Genomic DNA, 15,061 nt, shown 5'->3' with positions numbered 1-15,061 from the left:
GAATAAACACACACACACAAATATGGTCTGTATGGAAAAAAAAAAAAAAAGTGGCTTACTCCAGGCAGCATTTCTCAGGTTATTTTTAGCTTTCCCATATGCCAGAGAAGAAAAATGCTACTCAGAAATCTTAAAATATTGCTAATATAATTCTGTGCAACAAATTGAACATCTATACCTTTTACATTGATTTAGTATACACAATACACACAAGAATTATAGCTGTGACCAGTATGCATTAGCAGCTAGGTGAGGTATTTGTTCTGAATCTTAGGCTCAGAACACTCACACATTTCTAGACACACTTTTTGGTAAAGCAACAAAAATCTTACACAATTATAAAGATACCTAACTGGGCAGAGTAACCCTGTTGTGTGTAACCACTGCATGAGGAGCAAAATAGAGTGAAATCTGCACATCTTAGTTCATTACAAATATCGTATAAGGAAGGAGGTGGTGCAAACCAAACAATGCTGCTTGGGGTAAATGTTTTTCTCTAGTGCAGAACCACCAGATGTGAAATTTGGTGATATAACATCCCTTGCACATAATATCACAAAAAAACCACACAATGTGAAGCAATCTTTTACAAAGAAGGAAAAATGCTGGAAAGTAGGGTTTAACATAGCTCAGGAGAAAGTTTTCTGGATGAACAGTACTGGGGGGGGGGGCAGAGAAAGCAGTGAGCCATCAAGGTCAAAGAGTAGCACAAAATAATGGAGTTCTTGAGAAAGTGGACAGCAAATTTAACATGATCTTTAAGCAATACAGAAAAGCAGAAAATGTGATCCAAAACAGATTCTCCTCTTCAGTGTCAGGTGTGACATCTGACTACATTTCTCTGAGATCTAGTAGTCTAAGGTGCATGGATTTTGAAAGGCTATAAAAATGGCAATGCACTTGTTAAGGAAAAAAAAGAATTACATCATCAATACAGACTTCAAGGAGAATATTGAAGCTATTCCAAACAGGATGGAGATCATGTTTGGCAGACCTACAGCCAGGGTCAGGTCAGGCAGCCCCTATAGCTGGGGTCAGAGATGACTTAACAGTTTCTGATCTTGAGAAAAAACGGAGTATGTAAGTCAATGAAAAAAACAGCAAAAGTGAAAATATTCAGTAAGAGAAAAAAGTAAGAGAAAACTAACATTGCAGTGAAGGTAATTAAGGTGTTCAAACAACAGAAATGGAACATTTTGAGAGAGTCTGAAGAAGGAAGAGCTAGGGAGCAATCAGAATAATAATAAAGACAGAGCTGAAAGGAGGTATCTAATGCACCTATGATACATGGTACCTGAGAAATATTTGTCCATCCTGCTCTAAAAAGCTTCCAATAAAAGCAATTCCATCACCTCCCCAGGCAATTGCTTTCAATGATTCAGCTTTATTATGAGAAGCTTTGCCTGATACCTTCTTAAACCTTCCCTACAACAATTTAAGTCCATTACACCTCTGCCACCTGCAGCAACCAAGGAAGATTTTGCCCTCCTGATTGCTGTTTGTCTTTTGCATATCTCCAAGTTATTACTTGGACTCCTTTAAATAGCCTACTCCAATTTCCTTGACTTTTCACTCTAGTTATAACTTTTATGTCTCTGATTGCTCACATTGTTCTCATCTAGATTTTCTCTCCTCTTGAGCCTCAGAGAGCAGCTCAAGACTGTGACATGACTTTTCAGTAGGCAAGAAGTGCAACTATAACTTCGATAGTTCCTGTTGCCAAATACATGTTGCCTTTATGGCCACTGGAAACAAGGTGACCACTCGAGGGAAAATTTCACCATTATCTAAAATAAATTATCACTTTTCCATAAGGGCAGTGAAACTGTCCTCTGATACTGAGACTAATATTAGGAACTGAGCATATCAAGAGGAAAGCAGATGCTCTGTACCAAGGAGTTGGGAAGAGCCTGTTCCTTGGCTTTAGACATTATGACATCAACACAATGCATGTGCAATGCTGATGAAGCATGCAACTAGGTGAATTTTGTTCAAAATAAGGTAGGCTGCATTTTCAAAAATTACTCACTGATTAGTCAAATTATATAAGAAACTGAATGTACCTTAATTAGATTTATTTCTAAACCAAGCTAAAAAGTCTCCTTATTGGCAAGAAAAGCCAGCAGCACAACTTATTAATATATACTACAATTTCTTAAAAGTCCACAAGTCTCTGCTACAGGATTTTGATGTGTTTTGATAAGTCATTCTATTTTTCAGCAGCCATTCTTTGTATAAAATGACAGCTGCTTGTGTCACACCTTCCAATTATTTACTCAAATAAATGACAAATAATGGCCAATATTTTCTCCATACTTATCAAAGGTGCCTGAAATTCAAAACTTATCGAATGTATCATTCATATCACTCACTAGAAAACATTATTTGCTAGAGAAACAAACACAGATTTTATTAGAAATTCAACATTTTTTACATTGTCCTACCTTGTCAAAAGCAGAGGATGGTCTAATATCTATGACTCTAGGGAAATGCAGTAATTAATGGCAAAATGACTGAAAGATCTACTGTGTGCTTTTCTGCAGAAATAATTATGAAATAACATTGATTTGAAAAAAAAAATCTAAATAATACCACAAATATATCAAATGGATGATCATCACAGCAGTAAATCTACACTTGGTCCTTCTGCAGGCAATAACATGCCTGTCTTTACTGCAGCAGATGCAGCACAGTGAGATGCTGCTGTTCAGAGTCTTAGCATGATCAGACATGAAGTGTTTGTTTACAGCAGTGTCTACCTTATCTTACCTAAAGAAATAATCCATCCCCATTTCCGAAAGAAAAATACCCGGAAATTAGGCAAAGAAGAAAAAAAAAAGTTTTACTTCTCAATTAATACATAGATTAACTGACATGACTGTCAGCAGCACAGTAGAAGAAACTTTTGAAAAGTGATTTACGTTTTAGGGGAAAAAAAATTTGCCTAAAGGAGGTTTAGGATATGAAGATAGCCTAAATGATTTAGCTTTTGGTATATACTGGGAAGAAAAAAGCAACCAAGTCTGGAAATAGTTCAGATGTCTGGAAAAAAGAAATGAAAGGAATAAAAAACATTGTAACACTGAGGGCACTGAGTGCCAAGAAGCTCAGCAATGAGCATCTATTGATCTATGATGCTACTTTGATTTTTTTTATGATTGTGGTACTGAAAAAAATTATGGTGGTATCACAAAATAGCTAATATTCTCAAACTCTCTGGACAGGGTGCTTTTGCTGTTTTCTGGCTCTGCTCTTAACAGCCTGTGCTATGTGCTACTGCTGGCAAGGGACCCTTGGGAATTCTCTCTCTCTCCTTTTCCCCTCCCTTGGCTCACCAGTGACTTCAGCAGAGCTGCACTGGACTCTTCCCCTCTTGGGATCCAGAGGGGCACTGACTTCCAGACTTCCCTTCCCCTCCTCCACCACAGTAACTTTAGACTGCTCTTGCTCTGCCCAGGAGGGAGTGAGGGATGTTCCTGCCTGCAGCTTCACCCTCCCTGCAAGGGCTCACCCAGAACTCATCACCTCCAAGCAGTGCAGTGGAAATCAGATGAAGATGCAGATCAGGACTAGCATGGGTTAAATATCATTAATACCATGGCACAACAGGAGTGTGTTGCTTGGTACATTTAGAATTGGGATTACATCCCAATTAGCATCCTATCTGTAGCATTAGGAAGGCAGTGGTTGGTGTCATACAGGAAAGAAGGAGGGCAAGGCAAAAACGAAGTCTGCTTTCTTTTGTGGTAAGTTTAAACTGACAATAAAACATTAAAGAGTTATAGTAAAGCCAACATGACAGAGGAGAAAACAAGATGAGGCTTGTTCATGTAAAAGGTGGCCTGAGGAGGTAAAAACTGATAAACAATGTTGTTTAAATGGGTAAGAACAAAGGCTATTGCCAATGCCTAAAAACCCACTCAGACAGGGAAGAGGAGGAATATAATGCAAATTAAAGTTTTTTGAAGGAGTTAATATGGAGATACTGTCATTTTGTTGTCAAAACATTAAGAAAGATAGACTGATTGATGGATACTCCAAAAACAAGGTTCAACTCTCCTCTGTAGTGTTTTCAGGATTTTATTTTAATCTGTTGCAAATTGCTGCTAACTGAAAATAGACCCAAACAGTAACAGTTGTATTGTAAGTATCTAAACTAGGCAACCATTTTATGTACAGTACATAACCATTTTATGTACAGTATTTTTACTCTTGGAGTTTTTATCTTTTCTGAACACTGGGCAAAAAGTGCCTTACTATTGCAAAGTAAGCCTCTCCAGTGATACAGCTGCTATGGATATTTACAAATAAATGTAAAATATAGCTGTTAATAAATGTAAAATATGGCTGCTATGGATATTTACAAATAAGTGTAAAATATATCTGTTAACCAAACAGTATCCTGGCATTACCACGTGCAGCCACATGAACACTGCCATGTACCAGAGCATCAGCATTGATTGTACAAAACCACCACCACGTGAGGCAGGTGACCTTAATGAACAGCAGCTTTACTGTGCAGCTGAGTGGGAGACTTGCAGCAATGTCTGGAAGAGTTCAGTGACATCAGCCAGTGCCCAAAGGGCCCACGGATCAATGTGGTGTCACTGGAGGTGTCAGAGTTATTCCAATGTCAATAGAGGTGTAACAACAATGTCCAAAGTATCAGCGAGTAACACATGACACCAATAAAAGTGTGAGGAGAGGGAATGCAGTGCACCATCATCAAAACTGGAGCCCCTGGTATATCAGTGCAAGATCTCTGCAATGCCAGCAGAACATTTTGAAGTTACTATATATTCTCATTTTTTCACAAAAGATCTCTGGCTCTCAGCCTCCCAATTGGCTTCAGACATGATATCTCTGCAATGCCAGCAGAACATTTTGAAGTTACTCTATATTCTTATTTTTTTCACAAAAGATCTCTGGCTTTCAGCCTCCCAATTGGCTTCAGACATGACAAAATTATTAATGTAGGTTAATGATTCTAAATTAATACAGCAAAATGAGGTTTACAGCTATTTCATAATATTCTTTTCTTAAGCACTGCATCCTGGAAATGTGTGAGCTGAATTGCCCTCAGTCCAAAAGAGCAGAATATGAAAAACATAATGGCAACTTAAACTTTTACTATACTTGCACAAAGAAGCTGGATACAGCCCCTTTATTTTTACAGAATATATACCAAAGGACAAACAATGCTTGAATCACATTCATTTAATCCTCAGCACAATACTTTTTCAGATATAGATCAGTATAATTCCAAGGAAATTTTGAATGGACTTCATTCTGTGTATAACTATGTATTAACTAAGAAAAAAACCACTACGGATGCTGAATTCAAAACAATTGCTAGAAAATGCTTGGCTAGGAAAAAAAGAAGGTAATAAAAACTATAAAATATAATTAACATATTTTAGGATCTACCTCTTTTAGTGCTAAATAAAAAACACGAGAAAAAATGTAGCAATTAAGTTGTGATTAAACTTTAGAAGTTTACTTCTAAAGTTTAATTAAATAATCAGTATGTACAAAATTAGAGCATGGATGCCTCATTGTCCCTTCACTGCCTCTATTTGAAAAGAAAATAGAAACAAATCTTCTCAGATACAGTGCAGAGACAATGAAATTACATTGCAAAAAAATTAACTTTTAACTGCAGTATAATGTATCCTCAGCTTGGGGAGCTGGAGAGATCTTCTGTTCCAAGATAAGAGGAGACAGTAGTAAGGTGGTTTTGGTGAAGAATGCCAGGGGTTTAGTATTAGGTCAGAAAATAACAGAGCTTCTTCAAAGAGATACATAATTTTTATTCACCACCTATTCCAAATATTTAAATTGTGACTGTAAGAACAATTGGGATGACTTCCTGTTCAACTGCAGGACAGAGCCCCTCACTTTGATAAATACTCAAGAGCTGAATCTTTTTCTTTCTTCTATGTTTTTGTTTTTCACAGCACTCAGTCCCCATGAACCTTGGAGCTTTGACAGATTGTATTTAACCTTCCACTGAGATTGGTTATTGAGGAAAGTAAGAGAAGCTTTGAATTTAAGAAGAATTGGCAGCAAAGAAGAGTACAATCTTGAAAGATTTCAGAGCTAACACACCTTGTTCCCAGGCCCCACCATAAACAGGCTGTAGTAATAACTGTAAACACAATATTGTAAATAAAGTTAAAGGAATAGAGAAGTAGAAGATCATCTCCCAAAATCTAAACCTAGATTAGATATTCATTATTATCCACATATTGTAATTTTCCCTCCATTTTCAGGTGAAACTTTCAGAATCCATTTCATGCATTATTACACCATTCCAATATTATACTGCTTTACATATTACTATTTCTTTTCCAATGTACTGCAATTGCAATAGAAGAATGCAGTAATGTAGCCATCTCCTACAAACAACCATGCAGTACAGTTTGTATGCTTTAAACCTCTTTGTATAAAACAACACTGAATTTTTACTCCAAAGTGCATTAGTTAGGTTGTTTGTTGTAATCTCTGTTAATTAAGATAGATGTTAACTAGATGGCACTGTGTACTTGAAGGACTTAGCATGACATTTGCTGCTGACTCCTGCCAGAGTCCTGCATTCCTTCAGCTCACATCCATCACAACAGGACTGCCAGGTGAGCTGCCTGTCACCCCAGCCCAGGCTAATGGATTCTCCAGTGGTTTTAGGTACAGCTTATGTCATGAGATTAAAACTCTGCGCCTTGGAAATGACACAACACACATAGCTGAGGCTTGTCAGCTCCAGGTAATCAGATGCTGCTTGGTTTCAGAAGCAGATGCAGATGAGACTGGCAATATAAATATGCAAATCACAATGGTCCCTTGTCAGCACCACTGTTCCTACCTCTAATGGCCCTCGTAGAAAGTCTGTTTGCTCAGCTCCTACTTCCAGTGCTACATCGACAGAAGCAAAGGGGCGGCTGGCCATCTGCTGTCGCTCCCGCATAAGTTGCTGATGAGGAAAAAATGATGTTTTAACAAAACATTAAAAAATGCACCAGATATCAGTCTGCCCTACAATACCTCCCATTAAAACATAAGAATGCAAACAGCATGCACACAGCCACTTTTGTGATATCAAAGTGAGAAAGTTATACTAAATCATAATCATCACCATCTATATTTACTCGAGAAACAAGCACAGAAGGTTATGATGCCTACAAATGGCCTTTTAGCTTGAACTCTGACAAACTCTCCAAATGAAAGCTTCCCTAACTGACTGTTCTCTCTAAATAACTGCTATTTGTGTAAGTTACAAGCAAATATAGGAACTGGTTGGTAAAAATAGTTGAAGTCTAATTCCGCTGATAATGCATGCATTAGAACACCTGCCAAAAACAAGTCCACTTGGCTTTCAAATTTTCATATTTCACAACTAAGCCAGATGGAGTTAATAGTGTCAGGACTCAATTTTATGCAGGATCTTTTCTGCAGTTACTTTCATATGAAGAATTATATGCCAGGATTGGGAACTCTGCACCAGTATATCAGAATACACTCAGCTATGCTCACAGAGCTTGTATAATCCCTTCCAATCATGCCAGTGTGCACAGAAGTCCCAAGCAAAACCACAAAGTTAACTCATATTTCTTCCTCAGTCTGTAATTATAATGCTTATTAAACCACAATGAATAAAAATGATGACCAGCAGTAGATATTACAGATCTTACTCCACTGGTTCAGTGCAACTAATGAAAGCATTATTAAATATTTAAGGTGAATGAGTCGTGCAATTCAAGTGGTGTGTTCCTTCAGCTGAACAGGATGTCACAGGATCTTGAAGAGACAAAACGTTTGCAAAAATGATTTATTAGAAAAGATCTGTTTCATTTTCTTAACGTTTTTCTCCCTGTTATCTCTGGAAAGCTTAAAACATTAGAAAGTGGTGTCTGAATGTAAATGACACTAGCACCGTGACATACTGCTAATAAAAGCCTTTGAAATAATAAAAGGTATGCAAGCAAATATTTGCTGGCAGCTTACTAATAAACACTGTTGATTTAAGATCTGCTACAAAGCAACAAACTCATTTTGTAGTGCTTCTTACGCATTTTGCCTCAACTTGCATTTTAAGATTGTCTATAGAAATTTAAAGACGCACTTGTAACATTAAAATCAGACCAGAACCTCTCAGTGCAGAGCCAGTACATTCCCAAGGCCTGGATTTTATAGCCAAGCAGTGTGTTTGTCAGCAAGCACCTGCACAAATGGGCTCCCAGTATATCACACCAAGAGGGCAATCAATATGTCTGTGGGCAAAACTGCATGTTTTATACTGAGAATAAATAAAAACCAAGTATGAATATCTAGATGGTTAAGAATTATGTTTTTAACCCTTTACTTCAGCATGAAACTGCTGGTCTCTGTCTAGCATTTACATCAGCATTGATTTGCATCAATACAATTTACTAATAAGATTTTACAGCTGGAAAGAACTACTATGACCCTCCAGTCCTACCAACAACTTATGAAAGACCACAAAATCTTAAAGTTTAAAATACTGAGTTACTACATCCTAAAATTACTATAGGTACCTCCTTTTCCTCTTAAAATAGCAAAAATTGAAGAAAACAGTGTAATTGGAACAGTCCTACCACATGGAACTCATTACAGTATTCTAAGTCTGCAGAGCTATTGGCAAGTGCTTACTTTTTAATGGGAAACCAAACACTGTTTGAAACAAATAGAATTGCTTGGGGAAAATACTTAAAACCTAAGCTCCAAATGCATATACTACTATTTAAAAGATTTATCTAATGCAGACTATAACGAAAACGTATATTTGACATGTTCTTTGGTTTTTAAGGTCAGTAGGTTTCTCCCCCTCTTCTCCTGGTCAGGCATTCAGCAGAACCTTTTCATTCACAAGATAGTCACTGTAATTTTGATAGTCTGCCATTTGAAAAGAATGCTACAAAGATGCTTAATTAGCTCTGTAAGCAAGAATGAAAACTTTAAAATGTTTGGTTGCCCATAAAGCGCTGCTGATTCTGGCAGCTGAGCACTTGCACATCAAAGTGTTTTATTCAAAACACTGCTGCTTTCCCTTCATCATTTTAAAGCTCTCTGCAAGGTGCAGGAACAGAAAAAAAGACGCAATGAGGAGAAATACAGGAAGATATCATGATGTTTAAAATCAGTTTTGTAGCTGGAAAAGGTCACTGCCTCCCACCACTGGCAACTGTCCCTGTACCAATATTGGGACAAAGTTCTAGAGCTTCCAGTTATGGGGAATTCCTACCTCACCCATAAGGCAAGGAACAGGGAAACTCTGAACAGGCATTTCATGAGAAGAGTGAAAAAACCTTTTCCTTATCCTCTCAGCAAAGAGATAAAAAAAAAAAACAAAATCCCTCCACAGATTTCATCACAACTGAGGCAGAATAAACAGGCGATATGGAAAATGAAACTATAATGCTGTTACTTTTTATTCCAAAAAATATACTGAATTTAAAGAATCACAGAAAAAAACCCCAAACCCATACTTCTCCAGTAATTAGGGATATTCACTTGGAGACATCAGACAAATTAAATCTATAGCATTTGGAATACAGGCACATCTCTAAATATTCACTTTAAAGTATGGGAAATTAAAAATATTTTCTCAGCATAGGGCTGAGAAATTCAATGAGCATTTATTTGACTGAGCAGACAACCAATTTCAAGATCTACCATAATTTTAAATCTCATTAAGTACAAGATTATTGACAAGATTAATTTTTTTAGGCATCTCCATTCTTTTGCAGCAATTCCAAGGTATTAATTTATATCCTATTGAAGAGTTTTTCTTATAAAGTACAGAATTATAGCTGACTTCAGTGAAGAACAGTAAGATGTTAGGACACTACAAATTAGGTCAATTTCTCACTCAACACCCATATAATTTAAAAACATTTCTTCTAAATCCAACCATTTTGGCATAATTATTTCCCTATCATGGGGATAAGCATTTAACCTGATTCTGCATGAACATGTAGACACCTTAGCCTGTAGATTATGATAATTTTGAGTTTTGGTGTCCTAGTGAAATAAGGATTTTGAAATGGGACCTGCTTTCCAATCTAGAATTTTATCTCAAGAAAGCAGTTGCCTGAGAATACAATTCAATTTTACCATTGATCAAAAAAAAAATTTTCGTGGGGGGATACCACTCCTCTGATCAATGCAGTTTGGAGTAAACTCAAATGTTCCACGGCATCTCGTATGTGCTATAAAAAGGAAATTTATTCCTTGCACAGTTCTTATTTAAGTAGAAATGTTTTGATATATTTTTCTCTTGGTTGATAACATCACTTTCAAAATATTTTAATGCCTACATTGTATTCATGTACAATAAAACACTCAATGCCAAATACATATTGCAGTGAGTTAACATTAACAGAATACAATATTTCAGCAAACTCAGGCTGACATCTTTCAAGTCTTGTATTTTAGGAAAGGTTACCATTTTGCTTCTTTTTTGTTTCTTTTTTCCTTTTAAGACTTGCTCTCTCATGTGGAATTGGATACTGCTCTTCTGACTAGCACTGCTTTTCTAGTCTGTTCACCTTCCAGCATAACTGCCCTGGAAAAGCCTTAATTGGAAAAAATCTAATAAAGTGCATGAGTTGTTAGGAACTAGGAGAGGTGTGCTTTCTCTTTGTTATACAGTAGCAGACATTCTATAGAGACTGAGATTAGGAGAGCTGAAAAGAATGAGGCCATTTTAGTGCCATAACAGGACGAACAGAGCAATCCTCTCAAAGATCTTTCTGTTGCTGTTGGGCACCTCTAACGAGCTCCTGTAGCCCATGGGCAACCAAAGGTACCCAGAGTGAGCCATCAAGGGTGCACTGACCACTGTGCATGCCCAGGGCAGCTGCATACTGGGGTAGGAGTAGGAGGTGGCTAACACCTGAAAAAAAATGTTCAGGAGATTTCTGACTGCCAAACAGAACCAGGAAGTCTCGGTACACTGTTCCAGAAATAAAGGTTTGGCAGCTGGAAAAGGGTCTATCATTTTAACAGCAACAACTGCCTAGGTTTTCTAGTTTTTCTTCCTTCACATCTTAGACAGGTTTGGTTTTCTTCCTGGATGACATCACTATCAAAGTGGTACCTGGACATGTATGACTTTGTCAAGGTGAGTATTGAAAACCAGGAAAATGGTAATTCTGCAACTCTCTGAAAACTGCTGTCTAGCTCAGTGCTGCACAACCCTCCCAGCGACAAGGATTTTTCAAATGTCTAATTTGAAATTCCTGTTCTGCTTATTCATCCTGCAGCTCTGACTTGTCTGCAGTTACAACTTGGTCACCTCCTTTGCTGCTTATGTACTGTCAACTGCTGATGTGAGTAACATCCTACAGAAGCATTAACAATGCCATGCATTAAATCTGAGCTTTATAGGAAAAATATTTGCAAGGAGGAAAAAATGTCAAACCCTCACAGAGAGTTGCACTGACGAATTTCTGATCACACTGCATTTGACAAGCTCCAAGGCTTAAAAAAAATTAAGACTGTATGTAAATAGACAGCCCTGCAAAACCAGAGCCTCTCTAAACAATGCAATTCACCCATTCATTGAATATTCTTGAAGGTTCTTACTGCCACATCCTATCAGCAGAAGTAACTTACATGGACTAAGACACACCTGCGTGGATCACCAATATTTTAGGTAGAAACACAACTTAATTCTCTTACCAAATCTCATTTTCAGACTGAATTATACATAGTGATATTTTAATGAAGTCCTGATATTCACTTTAATTTGCACAAGACAAAGTCTGCCTTTTCTGTAAATTTTCTCATTGTAACTCTTGATGTTGAAAATCTCTTCAGATTAAATTGGCTATTTATATGGCTGGAAAGGAGAGCAATTTCTCATTTACATGTTGAATAAACTATTTGACTTGGTTAATTTCCAAATCAGCTGCTTTCACTGGAAAGGCAGATCGCAGTCATTAAACTTTGTTGGGTTTTAAGTGAAATAAGCTCACTATTCCATGACTGCATGAGGTACAGTGATTTTAAGAGATGGATAAAAGCTGGCACAGGAAACCAAACAGCAGGAATAGCCATGGTTCTGACAGAATCTGACAATCTGAATTCGGTCATTCCCTCCATCATGAACTTCCTAAACAATCACTTCCCTCTGCCTCATTTCCCACCGTGCTGAGTGGAAAGTTCCCTGACACAAGAGTGCATTCAGGTAGGCAATGAGATATTACAATGATGGGCATAGTATAACGTGCTATTTGCACTGCAAAATAGAGTCTGTGGAAACTTCCTGAGATTCCAGGGCCTATTCCATATCACTTTCTTGTAAAATTGCCTGAAGAAAAGGTGCTCTCAGGCGTGTGCAAAGATCTGTCATGGGAAAAAAATGAGAGAAGTTATACTTTTTGTCCTAGCTTTATACTGAATAAAATGAAGGGCTATTTAAACTAGACATAGTCCAGCAAACAACAGCTAAGACATACTTAAAATACAGTGTACACATCCCCAAAAAATAACAGTTCCAAAAGGTCAAGTTTTTATGTATCCCTTTTGGAAACCAAATACCAGTCGTCTGCAATTTCCCCTGAACAAATCAAAAATGAGAAAAAAAGATGAGCCCTGAAAAGGTCATTTTTTTGCTAGATCCAAGGAACAGATATTTAATGTATTGCACATTAGCAAGCAAAGAGCAAAATGTGAATCTGCAGTGACTTCGGGTTCTGGAACTTTGTGATACTGGAATAAAATTCCCATCTCTAGAAGACTGAAAGGGGCACCCTGGGTGATGCTCATTTGCCAGTAATTTATGGGGCATCAACAAGGTTGTGTTTGATCCTTTATATTTTTTCCCTAAAGAACATATTGGCATGGGTAGATTTTTTTGGGTGCTAAGAATCAATAATAAACTCAAAATTCAATTCCCTGCTTTAAAGTTTAAGAAATGCTAAACAAGACCTAATCCTATTATCACATTCATTTGGGTCACAGTGAATCCATGTGCATAGTTATACAGATCTGTAACCACGAACATTTAAAGGTTTCTAAAGACATACTTAAGTCTTTCAGTAGGCCTTGCTAATCCCAGAAATTTCCACTTACCCCTAATCAACAGGTTTAAAAAATCTTTTCAGCAAATTGTTGAATATTTTGCTGTTAGCTATGACAGCCATTTTCAGTTGACAGAAAATTTCTAAAAATGCTTGTTCTGCAAAGTAATTCTGTGTACAGAGAAAAGAGCCAGGTCAACTAATTGTAGATGTTGAAATGTTTCCATAGAAAACATTCTGTATTTGCCTAAGGACAGTTGTTTATAAGTGAATATATTAAAATATCTTAAAATTATTTCAAAATATGAAAGAGTCAAGTATTGTATGGTGCAAACTACCCCTTGGAACTCTGTCATCTACAATGGTGCCACATAAATACTGCTTTCAAAATGTTTTCTAAAGAACTAAAAAACATAGCTACCATTTTTATGAGTGAAATAGCCACAGTGTGAAACTGCCTTAAAATAACAAAATCTCAGTCCTTTCTATCAACATTGTTAAGCTACAGCCTTTTGACATGAGGTACCATGAATATTACCCATCATTATCATAACTGTTAAAAAACAGCTTTAGTTCCTTATCTTAAACAACAGATGAGAAGCTGGTAATTCACAGCTCTTTCCTAAACAATTCAAATTGCTTTAAAGATAGCAATCATGTTCTGATAAAGGAAATGGGGTTTAAGTTGTGCCCATGAGATCACTTGGTCCACCCCTGTGCCTTGCTCCTACACAAGGGCAGTCTGATCACGATTCTTCTGGCAGATTATGTTTTTTAAAAAGGCTACAGTGGTTCCACAGTCCCTCCAGAAGTCCAGAACACTTAAATTAAATCTCCTTGCTGAAATTTAAGCCAATTTTTTCTTGTACTGTCTGCAGTGGAGACCATTCTCTGTCCACAAGTGAGGAGAAATCTCCCCCAAAACTCTTGTGTGCTTTACAGGAGTTCTTTATAAATCTGAAGTTTCCTTTCAATATCCTTAACTGTAACCAAACGTGGGTATGTAAATGTTATCTCACCACTCCTGCTCCCATCTTCAGTGCTCCTTTCTGTCTGTTAAATCAACACCAGAATCAGACTCCAGCAGAAGCCCACCTGATGCACCTTTCCCTTACAATGAACAACTTGTATCCAACAACTCAAGAACACATTTGACATTCACTTCCTATTTTTGTAAAAGGTCTGTTAATCTGTTGTATCAAGAAATGTCTGTTAAATCAACACCAGAATCAGACTCCAGCAGAAGCCCACCTGACGCACCTTTCCCTTACAATGAACAACTTTTATCCAACAACTCAAGAACACACTTTGACATTCACTTCCTATTTGTCTAAAAGGTCTGTTAATCTGTTGTTAATCTGGGTTTGGCTTGACACAACTTGTGCTTGAAAAAAAGTACATTAAATGCCTCACTTCTTTGTTTCGTTATTTTTTTCTACATTCCTACACATCATGTGAAAATAATCTGTTGTATCAAGAAACTGGGTTTGGCTTGACACAACTTGTGCTTGAAAAAAAGTACATTAAATGCCTCAATTCTTTGTTTCTGTTGTTTTTTTCTACATTCCTACACATCACGTAAAATTTTTTATCCCAATACTTTCCCAAGAATTCATGATAAATTGGCTGGTGCCTAATTGCCCAGCCCTTCCTTTGCCCTCTTCTTTACTTAGATGGGAATTATCTTTGGTCATACTTGAAATCTTGGAACCCTGAGAGGCTCTGGAATCACATATGTGCTTAGCCAATTCTCTACATATTCTGAAATAAATTTAACCAGGTTTTGATATCTGAAAATATTTAGCAAGCATTCTCCTGCACATTTTTCTGCTTTACTGCTTGATATTGTACCCCATTTTTACTGTAGGTACTAAAGAACCTTTCTAAGGTGGCCCTAACTAAAGCATTTTAAAAAAGAGACTATTCCCTAGCACAGAGAAAGTCAGAAAAAAGCAGTGTACATAGTATTAATTTAAAGAGAAGCTAGAGTGCAGGACATGTATTTCTTAATTTGCAAA

At 37.0% G+C, this 15,061-nt stretch overlaps 1 protein-coding gene across 3 annotated transcripts in view; it reads right to left on the bottom strand.

Annotated features, from left to right (window-relative positions):
* ATRNL1 (attractin like 1) overlaps positions 1-15,061 on the bottom strand; it is a 436,152-nt gene that overhangs the window by 112,749 nt on the left and 308,342 nt on the right. For 2 of the 3 annotated variants that reach the window (XM_039709188.1, XM_039709190.1), the window contains exon 27: positions 6,863-6,970. The exons of the other annotated variant lie outside the window; for it this stretch is intronic. In XM_039709188.1, the coding sequence (XP_039565122.1) occupies positions 6,863-6,970 (108 nt within the window). The remainder of the gene's footprint in view (positions 1-6,862; positions 6,971-15,061) is intronic. 3 annotated transcript variants of the gene reach the window in all.

This window comes from Passer montanus, unplaced genomic scaffold (genome assembly GCF_014805655.1).
Source record: "Passer montanus isolate IOZ18808 unplaced genomic scaffold, ASM1480565v1 scaffold21, whole genome shotgun sequence".
In the NCBI taxonomy this organism is placed as follows: domain Eukaryota; kingdom Metazoa; phylum Chordata; class Aves; order Passeriformes; family Passeridae; genus Passer; species Passer montanus.
The sequence above is the reverse complement of the archived record's forward strand: the minus strand, read 5'-3'. Positions and strand labels throughout refer to the sequence as shown.